General features: G+C 40.3%; 1 protein-coding gene across 3 annotated transcripts in view; it reads right to left on the reverse strand.

Moving 5' to 3' along the window:
• KNDC1 (kinase non-catalytic C-lobe domain containing 1) overlaps positions 1-14,622 on the reverse strand; it is a 137,463-nt gene that overhangs the window by 53,740 nt on the left and 69,101 nt on the right. For all 3 annotated transcript variants that reach the window (XR_002089353.2, XM_019484195.2, XM_019484196.2), the window contains 3 exons: positions 14,149-14,263; positions 4,325-4,396; positions 4,162-4,223 (listed from right to left, as the gene is read on the reverse strand). Coding sequence is in view for 2 of the 3 variants with exons in the window: in XM_019484195.2 (XP_019339740.1) it covers positions 4,162-4,223; positions 4,325-4,396; positions 14,149-14,263 (249 nt within the window). In the remaining variant the exon portion in view is untranslated. The remainder of the gene's footprint in view (positions 1-4,161; positions 4,224-4,324; positions 4,397-14,148; positions 14,264-14,622) is intronic.

Here is a 14,622-nt window from a genome sequence, read left to right on the forward strand (position 1 = left end):
ATCAGGAGTGAAAGAGCAAGGTCCTGCCAGGAGTCCCAGGCTGTCAGGCTGCTCATCCCAGTCTGCCACCCCACAGCTGATCATTCATGTTGGTCAAGGCTGTCCTGAAGCCTCCAGCAAGGCCTAGCCCTCCACTCACTCACTGGCACTGGAGTGGTAGCTAAAGTCAGCTTATCGTCCAGTTCCCCATATAAACTGCTATCTCAGAGCAGAAAATGTCTGGACAACAGGGCTCAACCTGATCCCAGATATTTTCACTGTTCCCTCCAGCTTGTTCTCCAACTCTGCTTTTTACTCGATCTTCTGACTTTTTGACCTAGTCTGCTCTCCGACTCTGCTCTCTACCTGATCTCCCAGCTTCCTGACTTGGCTTAATTTTAGACCCAGCTCTCAGACTGATTTTGGTTTCCTGACCCATCCTGTACCTGGATTCTGCTCGCTTGTCCTACCCTGGTTGGCACCTAGATGCAGAGGGGCCCCAAACCCAGCCTCCCACAACACAGCATGACACAGGCTCACCATGGAAGCAATATAGATGTGGCCATTTAAATCAATGGGAGTTTCACTGCAGATTTCAATTTTATCTTAAATGTTTATATGGACATAAAAGGCAGGAGGTAGAGCAGGATGTCCAATTGCACTAAAACAGTTGATGTAACAAAATATAACTGGTTGCACACACATGAAGTTTGCTGTGCCAAAAAAAAAAAAAGCTCACCTGCTACAAAAATGGCAGACAATCCAGGACAAAAGCTGCTGTTTCAAACAGCAACTCCTTCACCTTTTTGACATAAATTTAAAATACAAGCAGACCTGAGAGATGCCCCGCCTCCTTCCCACTATCTCACAACTCTCTGCTTCCCATTATTCCACAGTTCTCAGCCCCCTCCATCCCCAATACTGCTGCCATCTCTGGTCTTGGGATATCTGCAAGTGGGGAACTTTAAAGGGCTCGCAGGCAACCTGGGATCACCAGCAGCTTCAGCTGTCTTCAGTTTCAATCAGTTGTTACCATGGGAGCAACACAAAAATAATGTGTGTCAAAGGCCTAGATGCTAACCGGTTCAGAAATGCAAGAGCTTTTGTAGGCCAACCTTGTCAGATGCTAACCACTAACAGGGCTACCCACTTCTTTGTTTCTTTTAAAATGACTATTCAACCCACTTAATGTGATTGGCATCACCTCAATTTCCACACTGTAATCACCAATGTATTATACCTGATTTAGCAGGTACAGGAGGTACAACCTATGTATGCTTTAACTGACCAGGACAATTTGCCTTAGGTGTGAGTAATTTTCTGGCAACTAAGTGATATGGAAGAATTGCTTCCAATTTGTTCTGTACTAGAACTTAGCAGCTTTCAGAACTTCAGTGTAAGCACTGAGAAAGAGCTATGTCCTCTGATTCAGATCTAAGGACAAAGAAAATAAGGGGAAGAGTCCTCTTTCTAAAACAAAAACTCTTGGAAATTCTGGCAATGGTCTAAAAAATTATGAAGGTTACAAATGTGTTCTGTAGCCAATTAAAAAACAAAGCAGTTTAACCCTGAGCTCAATGGCACAAAAAAAAAAAAAATCATGATTTTTTTTTGTATGTGTTCTTTTACGATTTTAAATGGCTATTGAAATGGGAGTGACGGGGAGGGAAATAAGAATAATTTCTAAAAATATCACACTATCTGCAAAAGATCCCATTAAGGAGCCATTCTATCAGGAAATTCTATAGGCAAACAGGCACCCAGAGATAAAAGTGATGAGTATGTTGTATTAAATAGACACACAAAGTGATAAGGGCACATCTATTAAGAAAGGTAGCATTATGCAATCAACATGGGCAACCAGAAAAAGAAAAGGAAAGAAACTTTTCATACAAAAGGTGGTGGAAATGGTAATTCCACCACCACCATGTGGAGGTGGATAGCTACCCTAGATTTTTTCATTTTCCCCTGTCCTTCCTCAACTTTTTGTACACAAACATGCACACCTGGAAAAGAAAGATTTTTTATTTTAAATTTTTGAAAGGAAAAAAATAAAAGAAGGAAGACTGGGAAAATGGTCTTTTGGGTTTTTTTCTTTCTTACAGCCAGGTTGACAAGTCAAAACTTGCCTTGAAGTAAAATTCAAAAACAGTTTTTTCTTTTCTCATTGCAGGATATCAATTTCTTATGAACTGAGTGAAATTCTGAAAACTACTCAAGTGTAGTATTTTGTGCACACAGATCCATTAAGAATTGGCCATATGTTAACTACTGGTAAAGAAAAAATCATAAGTTTGTGCTCCTCTGCACGCGACAGACACAAAAGAGTATGCATTTCGGTCTATGCCAACTTGCACACCTGACTAGTGAAGGGCAATGGATTTGCAAAGGTATCAATCAGAGCTGAAAATGATGTGCTACACCTGTTATTCGTGATGCACAAACAGAACAGCAGCTTTGAGTTTCAGAATAAATAGGAGTTTATTAAAAAAAAAAATTAAAAAATTAAAAAAATTAAAGAATTAAAAAAAAAAATCTTGCTTCTAAACTAAATATATTTGTTGCAGAAATAGTTAAAAAAACAAAAGGTAACCTGTTTTATCATTAACTACCCAATTTTGAAACATGTCTTCAGTACTATTTCCACTGTAAAGTGACTTAAGAAATTAATTGATGGGAATCTATTAAGAATATATAAAGTTAATAGATACTCCAATGTTTGGGGATTAGAAGAAGGAAGAAAAGGGGAAGAGTATTCTACAATTTTATATGCAACAAACTGTAACAGATGGGATACCCACCCATAGTGGGTGTCCAGTGGTGTGCCAAAACCTGGCTGAGCCTGGGAGATTTTTGTCCCTCTGAGGACACCAGAATGAAAGGACTGAGGGAATTCTGCCTTCAGGCCCAGGAAACAGGGCCCCTCTCAGAGCCCCAGAATTTCGTGGCCAGGATTGGCTGGCCATGGAGATCTGGTGCAGAAGGTTGGCCACTGGGGACAGCTGGGGAACTGAGAACAAAAAAAAGAAAGAAAAAAAATCCGCTGGGGGGTTGCAGCAGGGATCTCATTGGGGTGCTGGAGCAGCGAGTGTGGGAGGCTGCAGGTGCTGAGCCACCAGTTGCATGAGTGAGGGAAGCGAGCAGAGCCCAGAGGCAAGTCCTGGGTCCAGAAGGGAGACCAGCCTCAGCTAGCAAGAGTGCAGCTGAGGGCAACAGGAGGGGGAGCCCCATGAGAGAAGCACTAAACTTCAACCTCAAGGAGGACCTTGGGAGCGAGCAACCAGGAAAGTAGACCTACCAGCCCTGTCTGAGGGGCCTAAAGGGGTGTTATGGGGAGAAGGTTGTTTCTGTTACAGGAGGCCAAGTAAGGGCACCAGCCGGTATCAGGAGTAGAGCCCCGGGGCCATTGAGGGAGCTCCCATTGCATCCACAGCTGACTGATTACGCTTGCCTGAACTAAGGTGACTTCAAGACAACAGTAGTCAACTAAAAGACTGTTATTCTGGGTGTCTATGACAGACCTACTGGGACTGTAGCATTTTACGCAAAGATGGGATGTCCCCATTTTGTTTCTTTTGGGTTTGGGATGTACATACGATTGCCTTACTGTATGGGGAATAGACCTACTGTCGCTCTACCGGGGGTGTGATTACCTACCAATACGTGTATACATGTTGTTACAAAGTTACATATTTATAAGCATTGATGTTCATTAGCACTATTCCCTAAATTAATTGAGTTACGAATTCAACCTTAGAATAGATAGTGGTGTATGTATACGAATATAAATATACATGTGTATGTAAACAATTGAATATAAATTAATACATATCTATATAGGATGTAAATAATAAATATTGTAAATAGCTACCTGTTCTGTCAGAGTGCTGCTACCGGAGGTATCTCCATACCAGGAGCCTGAGATTCTTTGTTAACCCAAAGGAACCCAAAAGGATGGGTCTAGCTGGTGCCCTCGGGTTCTACAAATTGGCACCGGCAGCAGTTAGTGCCCCATGGAGGGGTGTTACATATACATGCCACTACCATGCCCCAAACATTTGATACTTTAGTCCTTGAATGTTGGAATATTTAGCCTCACTAAAAAGAAGAGGTTACACAACTGTCCTTTTAGAAGATATATAGCTACACACATGCAAGATACCTCATATCCTATGACATTACCTTCTCAGTAACAATATCCTCTTCATCAATTTCAGGAGCCAAATAAAATGTGTCATAAGATCCTAAGAAGAGAAGAAAAAGCAAAACCAAGAAATATCATATATGCTGTCCTTTCAGCTGCAAAAATAGAAAAGAAATAAAAATATGCTCTTAATCAATTTACCTTCATCTTTTGGAGGTGCAAAAAGAATGTTTCCATGGCAGTCAATAAGTACCGAGTCCAAACATAAACACGCTGTGAAACAAACAAGAGGACCATAACTATAAAAAAGCATGCCCTTTGAATAATAGTTGTATTTACTGGTGTGGCAAATAATTATTAAATACTGTTCAAACAAATTAAATAGTGGCACTCATACATGATAGGACGGATCAAGTTTTTGTGCGAACAATCAAATAAAACTAAGTTTGTGACACAAACAAGGCAATAAAGGAAAGTAGTTAAAAACTACTCCAAGATGTAATGTCAAGGGTTTCAATTGCTGCAAAATAAAACTGTTAGTGCAAGGGGACTGAACAAAATGCTGGAAAATAGAGGTGCACCAATATATTAGTGCCATATCAGATTGGCACCAATAAAAGGAAAATTAACATTAATGCTATTGGTTTTTTTTGGCCAGTGTAGCTAACAAAGTACCAATAAATAGAATGTGCTTTCTGGCTGGGGCCCTGAGTGCTACATGCATGCATACAGTTGCAGCATGCATGTGGCCAGGAATGCATCCAGGCAGCGTGGAGAGCAGTGCCCTGCAGGTAAGTCTGTGGAGGGGAAGGGAAGGGGCATGGGTGGGGGCAGATTGAGGCCCCCACAGTGAGGGAGAGAATGGGACAGGGTCAGCGGCTGGGGGTGCTGCCCAGCCAGGACGATGAACAGAACCCAGAAATGGGATGGGGAGTAAGACAGAGCCATGGGCAGCTTGTCCAGGGAGCATGGGGGGGGAGCAGCTCCCTGCCACTGCATGCACCCCCAGGGGACTTATGGGGGGCATGTGCTCCCTAGATCTGTGCATGAGGTGAGGGCAGATGGGGGCTGCTCGCTGTGGGCTCAGGGCTCTCAATTCTGCTGCCTTTGTCCCAGGAGCCCCATGCTGGCTATGCATCCCCTGCCCACGCAGCAGCAGTGACAGCAGCAAGGGGTGCCTCTCACTGCCAGCTGGGCAAGAGATGTGTGGCCAACGTGGGGCTCCCAGGGAAAAGGCAGCAGGGTGGAGAGCCCTGAGCCTGTAACTGGCAGCACGCATCTGCCCTTGCCCTGCTCAGCTCCCGTCTCGTCCCTGTGCTTACAAATGATGGCGGCAGCGCTTGAACTAAAGTTTATTTGACAAGCTTTAGTTCAAGTGCCACCACTGCCATTTTTAAGTAATGGGATGCTGATCTCCTGGATGAGCTGCCCACAGCTCCATTCCACTCCCCACCTCAGCCCTGGGGTCCCATTCACTGCCCTGGCTGGGCAGTGTCCCCAGTGCCAGCCCCTGCCCCAACCCCTCCTTCCCTCACTGTGGGGGGCCTTAATCTTTCCCCCACATGCCCCTTCTCTCCCCCAAACTCTTTCACCTCCACAGACTTACCTGCTGGGTGCTGCTCTCCACGCTGCCTGGCTGCATTCCTGTAAATCTGTTATCAGATCGGTATTGGCTGATATGCCTGGTGAATATTTGGCTACTGGTATCAGGCAAGACAATCTTTATCAGTGCATTCCTACTGGAAAGGAAACTGTAGGCATGTCTGGCAGCAAGCTTGATCCAGAATTCCTTAGGGAATTTTAAGATTTAGAGCCAAGTTCTGCAAATACTCATGTTCATATAGCTTTATGCACATAAATAGGCTTAATGAAGAAAAGTTTTTCCTACAGACATTTGTAGGATGAGACCCTTAGTCCTAATCTGATGAAAAAAAGTAAAGACTTCTGGGGGGTGGGAGGGGTAGCAGTCTGGTGCTCCTGGTGCAGCAAGCTTGCTCCTCAGCTGTAGCAGCCTATGCCCTTGCTACTGCAGCAGCAGCAGCTGCTGCCACCAGAGGGTGGAGAGAGCTGGGGCTAGTAAGAATCCCCTCCCACTTTGCAGCAGTCAGCACTGTCCAGGGCACTGCAGGAGCTTGCTATGCCTCTGCTTGAGCTTTATTGCTGCTGTTACTGGAAAAAAAACCCTTTTGCTTGACTAAAGGAAGAGCCATATAAACACTGCTATAGGACAGTGAAAGTGGTATCACTGGGCTTGTGCAATAGACTGCAGTGGACCAATAAATGAGTGAAGGCAATTATACTGGATGTGCAACCAAACGTACAAAATTGAAATTACAGGGGAAAAAAAAATCCCAACTTTTTTTGGTAATTTATTTTAGTTACAGTATCCTCATAGGTTAGTAGGTATGAAACTTTCAGATGGAATAATTCAGATGGAAGTATTATTTACAAATTTACACTTTTTTTTCCAATTTGCTTGTGCAATCTTACTGATTCATTGTGAATTATAATACAAAAGTGTAACGCCATGTTGTTAAAGTCTTATTTAGTGCCTCTTATGGGTTTTTAGTTTTAACTTTAAAAATATGCAGGTTTTGAAGGGCGGGGGGTGTCAAGGAACAGGTTGCACACACTAGTTTTTCATAGTGGTCTAGATATATTTATGTGGGAACTCAGGTCCCAAACTATAAGTTAATCTACATAGATACCAGGTACCCCAAAACAAATCCCGGAGGCTGTCAGTGGGGGTCTTCCCATAGAACAGCTTGTAAGATCTAGATTTTAGGGCTACTTATATATCAAGTACTCTTACAAGTATGAGCTTCAATTACAGTCAGTAACTCTGCACTGCATATTTTTTTCAAACAGCTTTCTTTCACAACAGTTCTGGACTAAGCCTGTTAAACAATGAAGCTGCTATTAATGGGTCTATATACACATTAAAAATAAATTTATTACTTCCCTACATAACAGTATGTAATGGACAGTACAAGTACTATTAATTGTGTATTTTTCTAACATCACACTCTGCATGTGCCAAACAGGATAAGCAGAATTCTATCTGAAACTCTCAGGTTGTAATTTTTTTTGATGATGTATTTTTCAATATGGTTTGTGATACTGCACTTGGACTACTTCCTATTTTATAAAAGGGAAAAGGGGAAGTCTTTCCTAAAAGGGAATTTAATTAACAAAATTGTTCTTTTAAAAGTGTCCGGGTATGAACACTTAATGGCTTTGACCATCTCCATCTCTAGATCTCCATTTTCCTATAATTAATCATCACACATCACCTAACCAGTTGCATGCCTACATTGAAACAAAAAGGTCTTAAAATACATAACATTCAATTGAAAGAAAAATGAAAATAAATTAAATGATAATTTAAAAGGGTATGCTGGAAGAAGTATTCAAAGATTATTAAAAATAGTTTAAAACATTTCTTCTACTACTTCTGAGAATCTTTAAGGCATTCTAGGGCAGAGACATACTCTTCGACACCAAAACCCTCTCTATGAATTGGCAAAGAAACAGAAGGGTTTTAAATGTGAAGAACAAGATTTAGTTTAAAATCGCACCCTGAAAGATGAACAAAGACTAAAAGATGTTATAGAAGTTATCTCACTTTATTGGTTTGTGTGTCACAACCTTAATATCTAAACCTTTGATTTCATTTTTATAAGATAGCAAAGTACAGATCCCAAACCACAAATCTACTTTACTATCTTAAAGACTCAACTATTCTGGAAACACCATGAGTACAGACTGGCTAAGCATATTATATTAGGATACAGTTCGCTGTATCCAAAGTGTTTTGAAGTCTTTCCAAATGTAAGGAGTATGTACTATAGTACTGAAATAATCTCTCTATAGCAGTACAGTTATTAAATGCTGTGAGCAAGAGCAACAGGGCTTGAAGGGCACATAAACCTTCCATATTTATCCAAATCTAGAACTAGTTTCTCCACTTTCCCCATTCAACATGGATTCAAGTACAACGTAGGAGGCTGCTGTGGTTCTGGCTTTGGCCCAGTCCAGAGTCCAAGTCTGGGCCATAGCTGCTGCCCCTCCTACTATCTGTCCCCTACCCTGCACCATTCATTTCCAACCATGTAAACAACATTTTTAAATAAAAAAAAAGCAAAGGAGAGTGTGTGGAAAGAAGCCTCTGTTTTGTCTAAGAAAAAGCTTTTGCAGTTTATATTAGCATAATGATCATTTGATATTATCCTTAAATTTAGAGCACTCATGAAATCCTCTCTCCATTCCAGCTTCTCTATTCCATCTTAGACTGAGAGCATAGAATAAAAGGATGCTAAAATGCCTGTTTCTGGGTGGGTAAAGTTCTTTAACCTATAAAAGAATAGGTAAAGTTGCCCTCTGATAATATTCTTCTGGAATCTGGCATTATGAATGTACCAGTGCCACAGCAAGGTTGAGATTTCAGAGAGGCAGCTGTCAGAGATGTGGGGCAGAAAATTTTCTATGCAAAATTTTATGGAAAATTTTCCAGTGCTTTATTTTTCTGTGGGAAATTTTCTATTTCTAAAAATTAATTGTCTCAGAAACTTCATTAGTAACAATGAATAAATTCCAATGCAATGTTAGGCAAGCTTGGCCGTTTCAGAGTTGTAATTAATGTTTTTTAGGTGATTATCCCTAGGAAGTGTGAGAGAGTTCATATATATATTTTATTGATTTATAAACAGGAGGGTAAATACACTCAAATAATAATTCAAACCAAAAATCAAGTTCTGAATTCACCTAATTGCAGGTCACATCAAAATCAAAGCTAAAATTCTTATTTCATTTCAGCCTGCAAATGAAAACAAAACCAAAACTAAAACTGAGATTAATTTTTGTTTCACTTTCAGTTCAGTAAACACACAGAACAGTGTTTCATTTCTTTTCTTGAGTTGGGAAAGTTGAAAGTGTTTGCATAAGATTTGTTAGTTTTATAGTGCTTTTGGTTTGAAGTAGTCATAAGATTTGTTAGTTTTATAGTGCTTTTGGTTTGAAGTAGTCATCATAATGCCTAATCAGAAAAAAAAAAACCTAGTGTGGGGCATCATTATAGTGAATTTCAAGCCACTGAAGAAAGGAAGAAAGTTGGTAGACGTAGATATTGCGGGCAGGAGTATGCTAATAATGCAACAAGAATGAAGAAACATTTAATAACATGTAAAAACTGTCCTGAAAGAGTACAATCCATATACAAGAAGCTAACAACAAACTGGTGGAAAAACATCATCTGAGAAAAGTGTACTTCAGGAATCTTATGTAAGTAAAAAAATTAATATATTAAACACCACACAGCAGTGTGGTGCATCTAGCACCACTAGCATCTATATAGTTTTAAAACATTATAATTTTAGAAGTTATTAATGTAACTCTGGACTATTTTTTTAATTTAAAATTGTTGTATCCTGCTTTTCTGCTTGCACTAAGAACCCAAAGTGGCTTAGGCTTAACAATATATATTTTTAAAATTACATAATAGATAAATAGTTAACTATTTCAACCCAGAAGAGCGAGCTTAGTCCTCTGGCTGATTGCAGAGGCCAGACTATACTTCCTTTTTTGCTCTGTGTCCCAGGGCAACTGAGCAGCAGAGTGTTCTTTCTGGCGGAGAGAGGGGAAGCAAGCTCCCTTCTGCTGCTTCTCCTTCTGATGGATGAGGCCAGACTAGAATAGGCTAAAATAAAAATCTTTTCCTCCTTTTATTGCAGGAACTTGGTAGCTCAAGTGAAGTATCAGATTTGCAAAAAATGGAGAATGAAAATGTTGAGTTGCCAGGTCTAGGGGAAGAAGAAGCAGGATCCTCACTTTCGAGATCACTGTCACCAAATATGTGATCCACCATGAGTAGTAGGCCTGTGCTAATAGGGACGTATTCAATTTGGATTCGGCCAACTCAGAGGACAGTGATTAGATTTGGAGATTCAGCTCACTGTCCGGAAACAATTCTGCTGAATCAGCTTTGGAAGATTCGGCACTGATTCAGAGAGATTCAGTGATTTGGCCATAGACTATAAATAGGGAATAGCTGAACTACCTATAATTTTGTCATTTTTGGGCAGATTTGAATGAAAACAGCAGAGACAGTAGCCCCTTCTGAGGGCATGAAGACTGCCAAGTTTGAAGGAGATAGGTACAGGGGTTTCTGGGACACTACACCTCAAACTGCTGAAAGCAAAACTCATGACATTTGTGACTTTGTGTGCGTGTTAAGGCACAGCAGGATGAAAACAGAAGGGATGGTAGCCTGTAACAGGGGGCCTTCCCAGTGCTCAGGCAGAAACAGCTCACAAAAGGGACAGAAAGGTTGCGGACAGAGGATAATGTGTTGTTTCTACATCCCTCCCCTAGAGCACTGTGATTGGAAAGGGACTCAGGAAAAGATCATAGTCACTGGCCAGCTACAGGTATCATTTTTTCCTCCCCTGTTCCCCCTCCCTCTTATTAGTTTCTGTTTTCTGGCAAGAATGCCTTCTGAATCACCGAATCTTCAAATCTTTTTCTGAATCTTTCCGATGGTTTTTTTTTGTCTCCTGATTCAATTCAGATTCAGTGATTCAGTCTCCGCACTGGGCCGAATCTTCTCTGAATCGAATCGGCAACTGAAGCTTCACACACTCCTAATGAGTAGCTGTTCAAGACAGTCAAGCTTTTTGTCAAGCTTTGTGGACAAAATGTCAAAAGAAGATCAAGAAAAAGCAAGCGAGACATTAGCTCAAGTTATATTTGTAAGTGGTACACCTCTTTCCATAACTGAAAAAATCAATTATTGGAAGGAACGTTACAAACTAATTCACCCATCAAATAAGTTACCATCACATTATCACTTATCACATTCTCTCTTAGACAGAGAGAATGACAGAGTTCAAACAATGGTTATTCAAAGGATTAGTCAAGAAGAATCCCTGACTGATGTCAGATGGATGGACTGATATACAAGGAAATCCTTTATTGAACATTATTTTTGCAACACCTGAACCAATATTCCTGAAAGCAACTGCTACCAAATCTTCTCGTCATACAGGTGAATACATAGCCAAATTACTGAGCGAAGAGACTGAAAGTGCAGGTCCCTCCAGGGCACAAGCCCTTGTAACTGATAATATGAGTAACATGAAAGCTGTATGGCAAATATTAAAGGCAAAGTATCCTCATTTAATAGTATTTGGCCGTCTTGCTCACGGGTTGAATCTTCTGGCAAAGGACATAGTAAGTGTGTATACGACGACAATATTGGCAAACTGCAAAGCAATTGTGAAGGTATTCAACAATCATCATGTTGCTAATCAGACTTTGAAGAAATTAAAGAAAGAGAAGCAGGGGTAGGAAAGTGCACTTTTATTGCCAGAAGAAACTACGTGGGGCTTGGCTACAAAGGAGTCTACTAGGGTTGTGTGAAGCTTCAGTCCCCGATTCAATTTGGTGGAGATTTGGCCCAATTCGGTGGCCAAATCTCTGAATCTGAATTGAATTAGAGGACACTTTAATCTCTCGGAATCAAATCGGAACCCTTCGAATTGGTTGGGAGAGATTTGGAATGATTCGGCAATTCAGACATAGACACAGTTTAAATGTTTTTTCTACATATCTCTAGGTAGCAGGTGGCTTGTGAATGCTGCAATGCACAGAGCATCTCCCACTGCACTAGGCAGCAGACCTGGCAGTGGACCAGAAACACTTCCAGTCCACTGCTGAGTCCACTGGAGAGTGTGCTGGGGGCCCCCCCCAATGCCCCCCTAGCTCGGTGAATGGTGCCTCCTGGGTCTGGGGGGGCACCCAGGGTCACCCCGCATCCAAAGTACTTCTGGTCCACTTTTGGGTTTGTCGCTGAGCATGCAGGGCCACCCCCCGTGCTCCTGTGGGACGCTCCACCTGCCCCAGTATTGCAGCATTCATGAGCCACCCCTGGTACCTCAATGTATATAGAAAAAAAAACACATTTAAAGCTGTGTCTATGTCTGAATTGCTGATTCTCCGAATCAGCATTGAATCTTCAGATTCAGATTCAACCGAATCGAATCAGGGACAGTGATTGGAATCAACGAATTGAATCACTGCATCTGATTTGGGCTGAATCCAAATCCGAATTAAATAGGGTCCATTTCACACACGCCTAGTTTTTACATAGTTTGCTGTGCACAAAGAACTGTTTGCAATGTGCTTCACAGATGACACAGTATGCCAGATTATTCCCCGTGAACATTTGGAAGCAGATTCTCGACAATGGTGTGTTCTGGGCTGAAGTTCAAGGAGCATTCAATTTGCTACTACCAGTTTCAATGGCAATTCAGAAACTTGAAGGCAATACACCAAGCCTTTCAAATATTCCAGAGATTTTCAGACAACTAAATGAAAATGTAATTTAACTTTTGACTTCTTCACCTCTATCCAAAAAAGAAGTAAAACAAATGTTCACTAAGAGATCTGAGTTTTGCTCTCATCTAGTTCACCTGGCAGCAAACCTTTTCGATCCTCAACGCAGAGGACAACATTTATCAGAAGATGAATTATCTACTGCTCCTGATACAATTATGGAAGTAGCTAAGAATGTCCCCAACATTGACGAAATAGTGATGACAGATACTGCTGAGTATCACACAAGAGAAAAAATGTTGGATCAAAGACATCATTTGGCAGGCAGCAGAGAATATATCTCCTCTTACATGGTGGAAGGGATACTGTGACACCCAACTGTTGTCCAGGATTGCTCTAAGGATCCTAAGCATTCCACCAACAGCAGCTTCTTGCGAATGGAATTGGAAGGCTTGCAGCTCAATCAAGACAAAAAAGAGGAACAGACTAATAAATGAATGCACCGCTAAGCTTGTTTCTATTTCAAAATCTCTTGCTACTGGAGAATCAGTCAGAAGCACAATTAGTGAAGAAGATGAAGTGTGATGATAAGTTGCCCTTGCCCATCGTCTCATTGGTAAAACCATCCTTTAGCAAAAGAGAATGTGGTTCAAGTAGTTCTGAATCAGATTTGCTTCAATCTGATTCTGAAATGGAACTAATAAGTTGTGCAAGTGATTCTACATATAATGACAGTGAAACTGAAGGTGTCACAATGACCTCAGTGAAAGAGAGTTAAACACTGTTGAAATAGATGAGTGGACAACCACGGCATATCATGCACACTTCTTTGGGTGTGCTAAAATTAGTGTGTCAACAGTTTTCAGTGCATTTGTTTTTTCCCCTTAAATTTAAACAAACAATGCAAGGGAAGTACATGCTATTGTGTATCGTCTTTACATTTTTAAAAGTATTCCAATAAAAATAATTTCTTTCCACATAAATCTTTGAATTTGTTTGAATAAAACATTTAAACCACATTAAGTGTGCTGTATTTAATTTTTTTCCTAATCAAATATTTCAGTTCAAATACTTGTGGCTTTGGGGACATAAAATTAACATGGGGGTACTTGTTTAGTTTTGTTTACTAAATGCAAGCCAAATAAACACACTGAATCAAATCACACTCTATGTAGGGCATTGGAAAATTTTCCGGAACATTTTCCAATTCAAAATTTTCTGAAAAACCCACATCTCTAGCAGCTGTACATTAAAGGGTTCCCCAATACCAAACAAATCCAGGATGGCAAGACAACAAGCAGAGGCTTAGAGCCTCTCTTTCCTCTGGCATGAAGGCTTCTTAACAGCAGAAAACAGATTCTCACTCCTAAAGTTTCTAACTTGATTTATTTCATTGTTGGATATCAAGGATTAATTTACTCATACACCAAAGTCTGGAGGGGCCAAAAAACCCCACACACTTTCTTCCAATACTGTCTACATTATTAAAGCTTACATTTACAGCATAAAAATTTAAAGTTACCCACAGTCATTTATAATTTCAGGATTCATTTGAATTACAGAAGAAACATAATTCATGTATTTATTCACACAGAGCATAAAACACCATCATATATAGATTCATCAGCAATCTAAGTAAAACATTATGCAGTTAATATACATATATAGTATAAAGAAACAGTAAAAGACACTACCTGGGTAATCAGTGCAAGTCTGGAGCGCAAGCAAGCATTCATGGCATAATGCCCAGAGTTCATAGTCTTTCAATGGCTTACCATGCCAAGACAAGAGTAGTTTCAGAGAGAGCCACTGAAAATAAAATGTGAGGGAGGGGGAAAAGTTATAACAACAATATTTCTAAAATTAAAAAGCTTATAAAATACACTTACCAAAAAGTAACCTAAATTAAATGCAAACTTTCAAAAAGCATTAGGAGAAGGTGTTTTATTCCAACTACTGTTAGTAAGTATTGTTATTTTTCCATTAAAAAAAAAAATCTTTGCACTACTATTGTATGAGTGAGTTTCAAGTTGTGAAGTGTATAATAAAAAATGTAATTCAAATTCAATTTCAAAAGGGTGAAATTTTGTCTGGAGACTTAAACTGTTTGATATTTTCTTGGCTGATCACAACAGAAAGATTCTTTATAGCGCATCAGTGATAATGAA

The sequence above is a fragment of the Alligator mississippiensis genome, chromosome 6, assembly GCF_030867095.1.
Source record: "Alligator mississippiensis isolate rAllMis1 chromosome 6, rAllMis1, whole genome shotgun sequence".
Classification (NCBI taxonomy): Eukaryota; Metazoa; Chordata; order Crocodylia; family Alligatoridae; genus Alligator; species Alligator mississippiensis.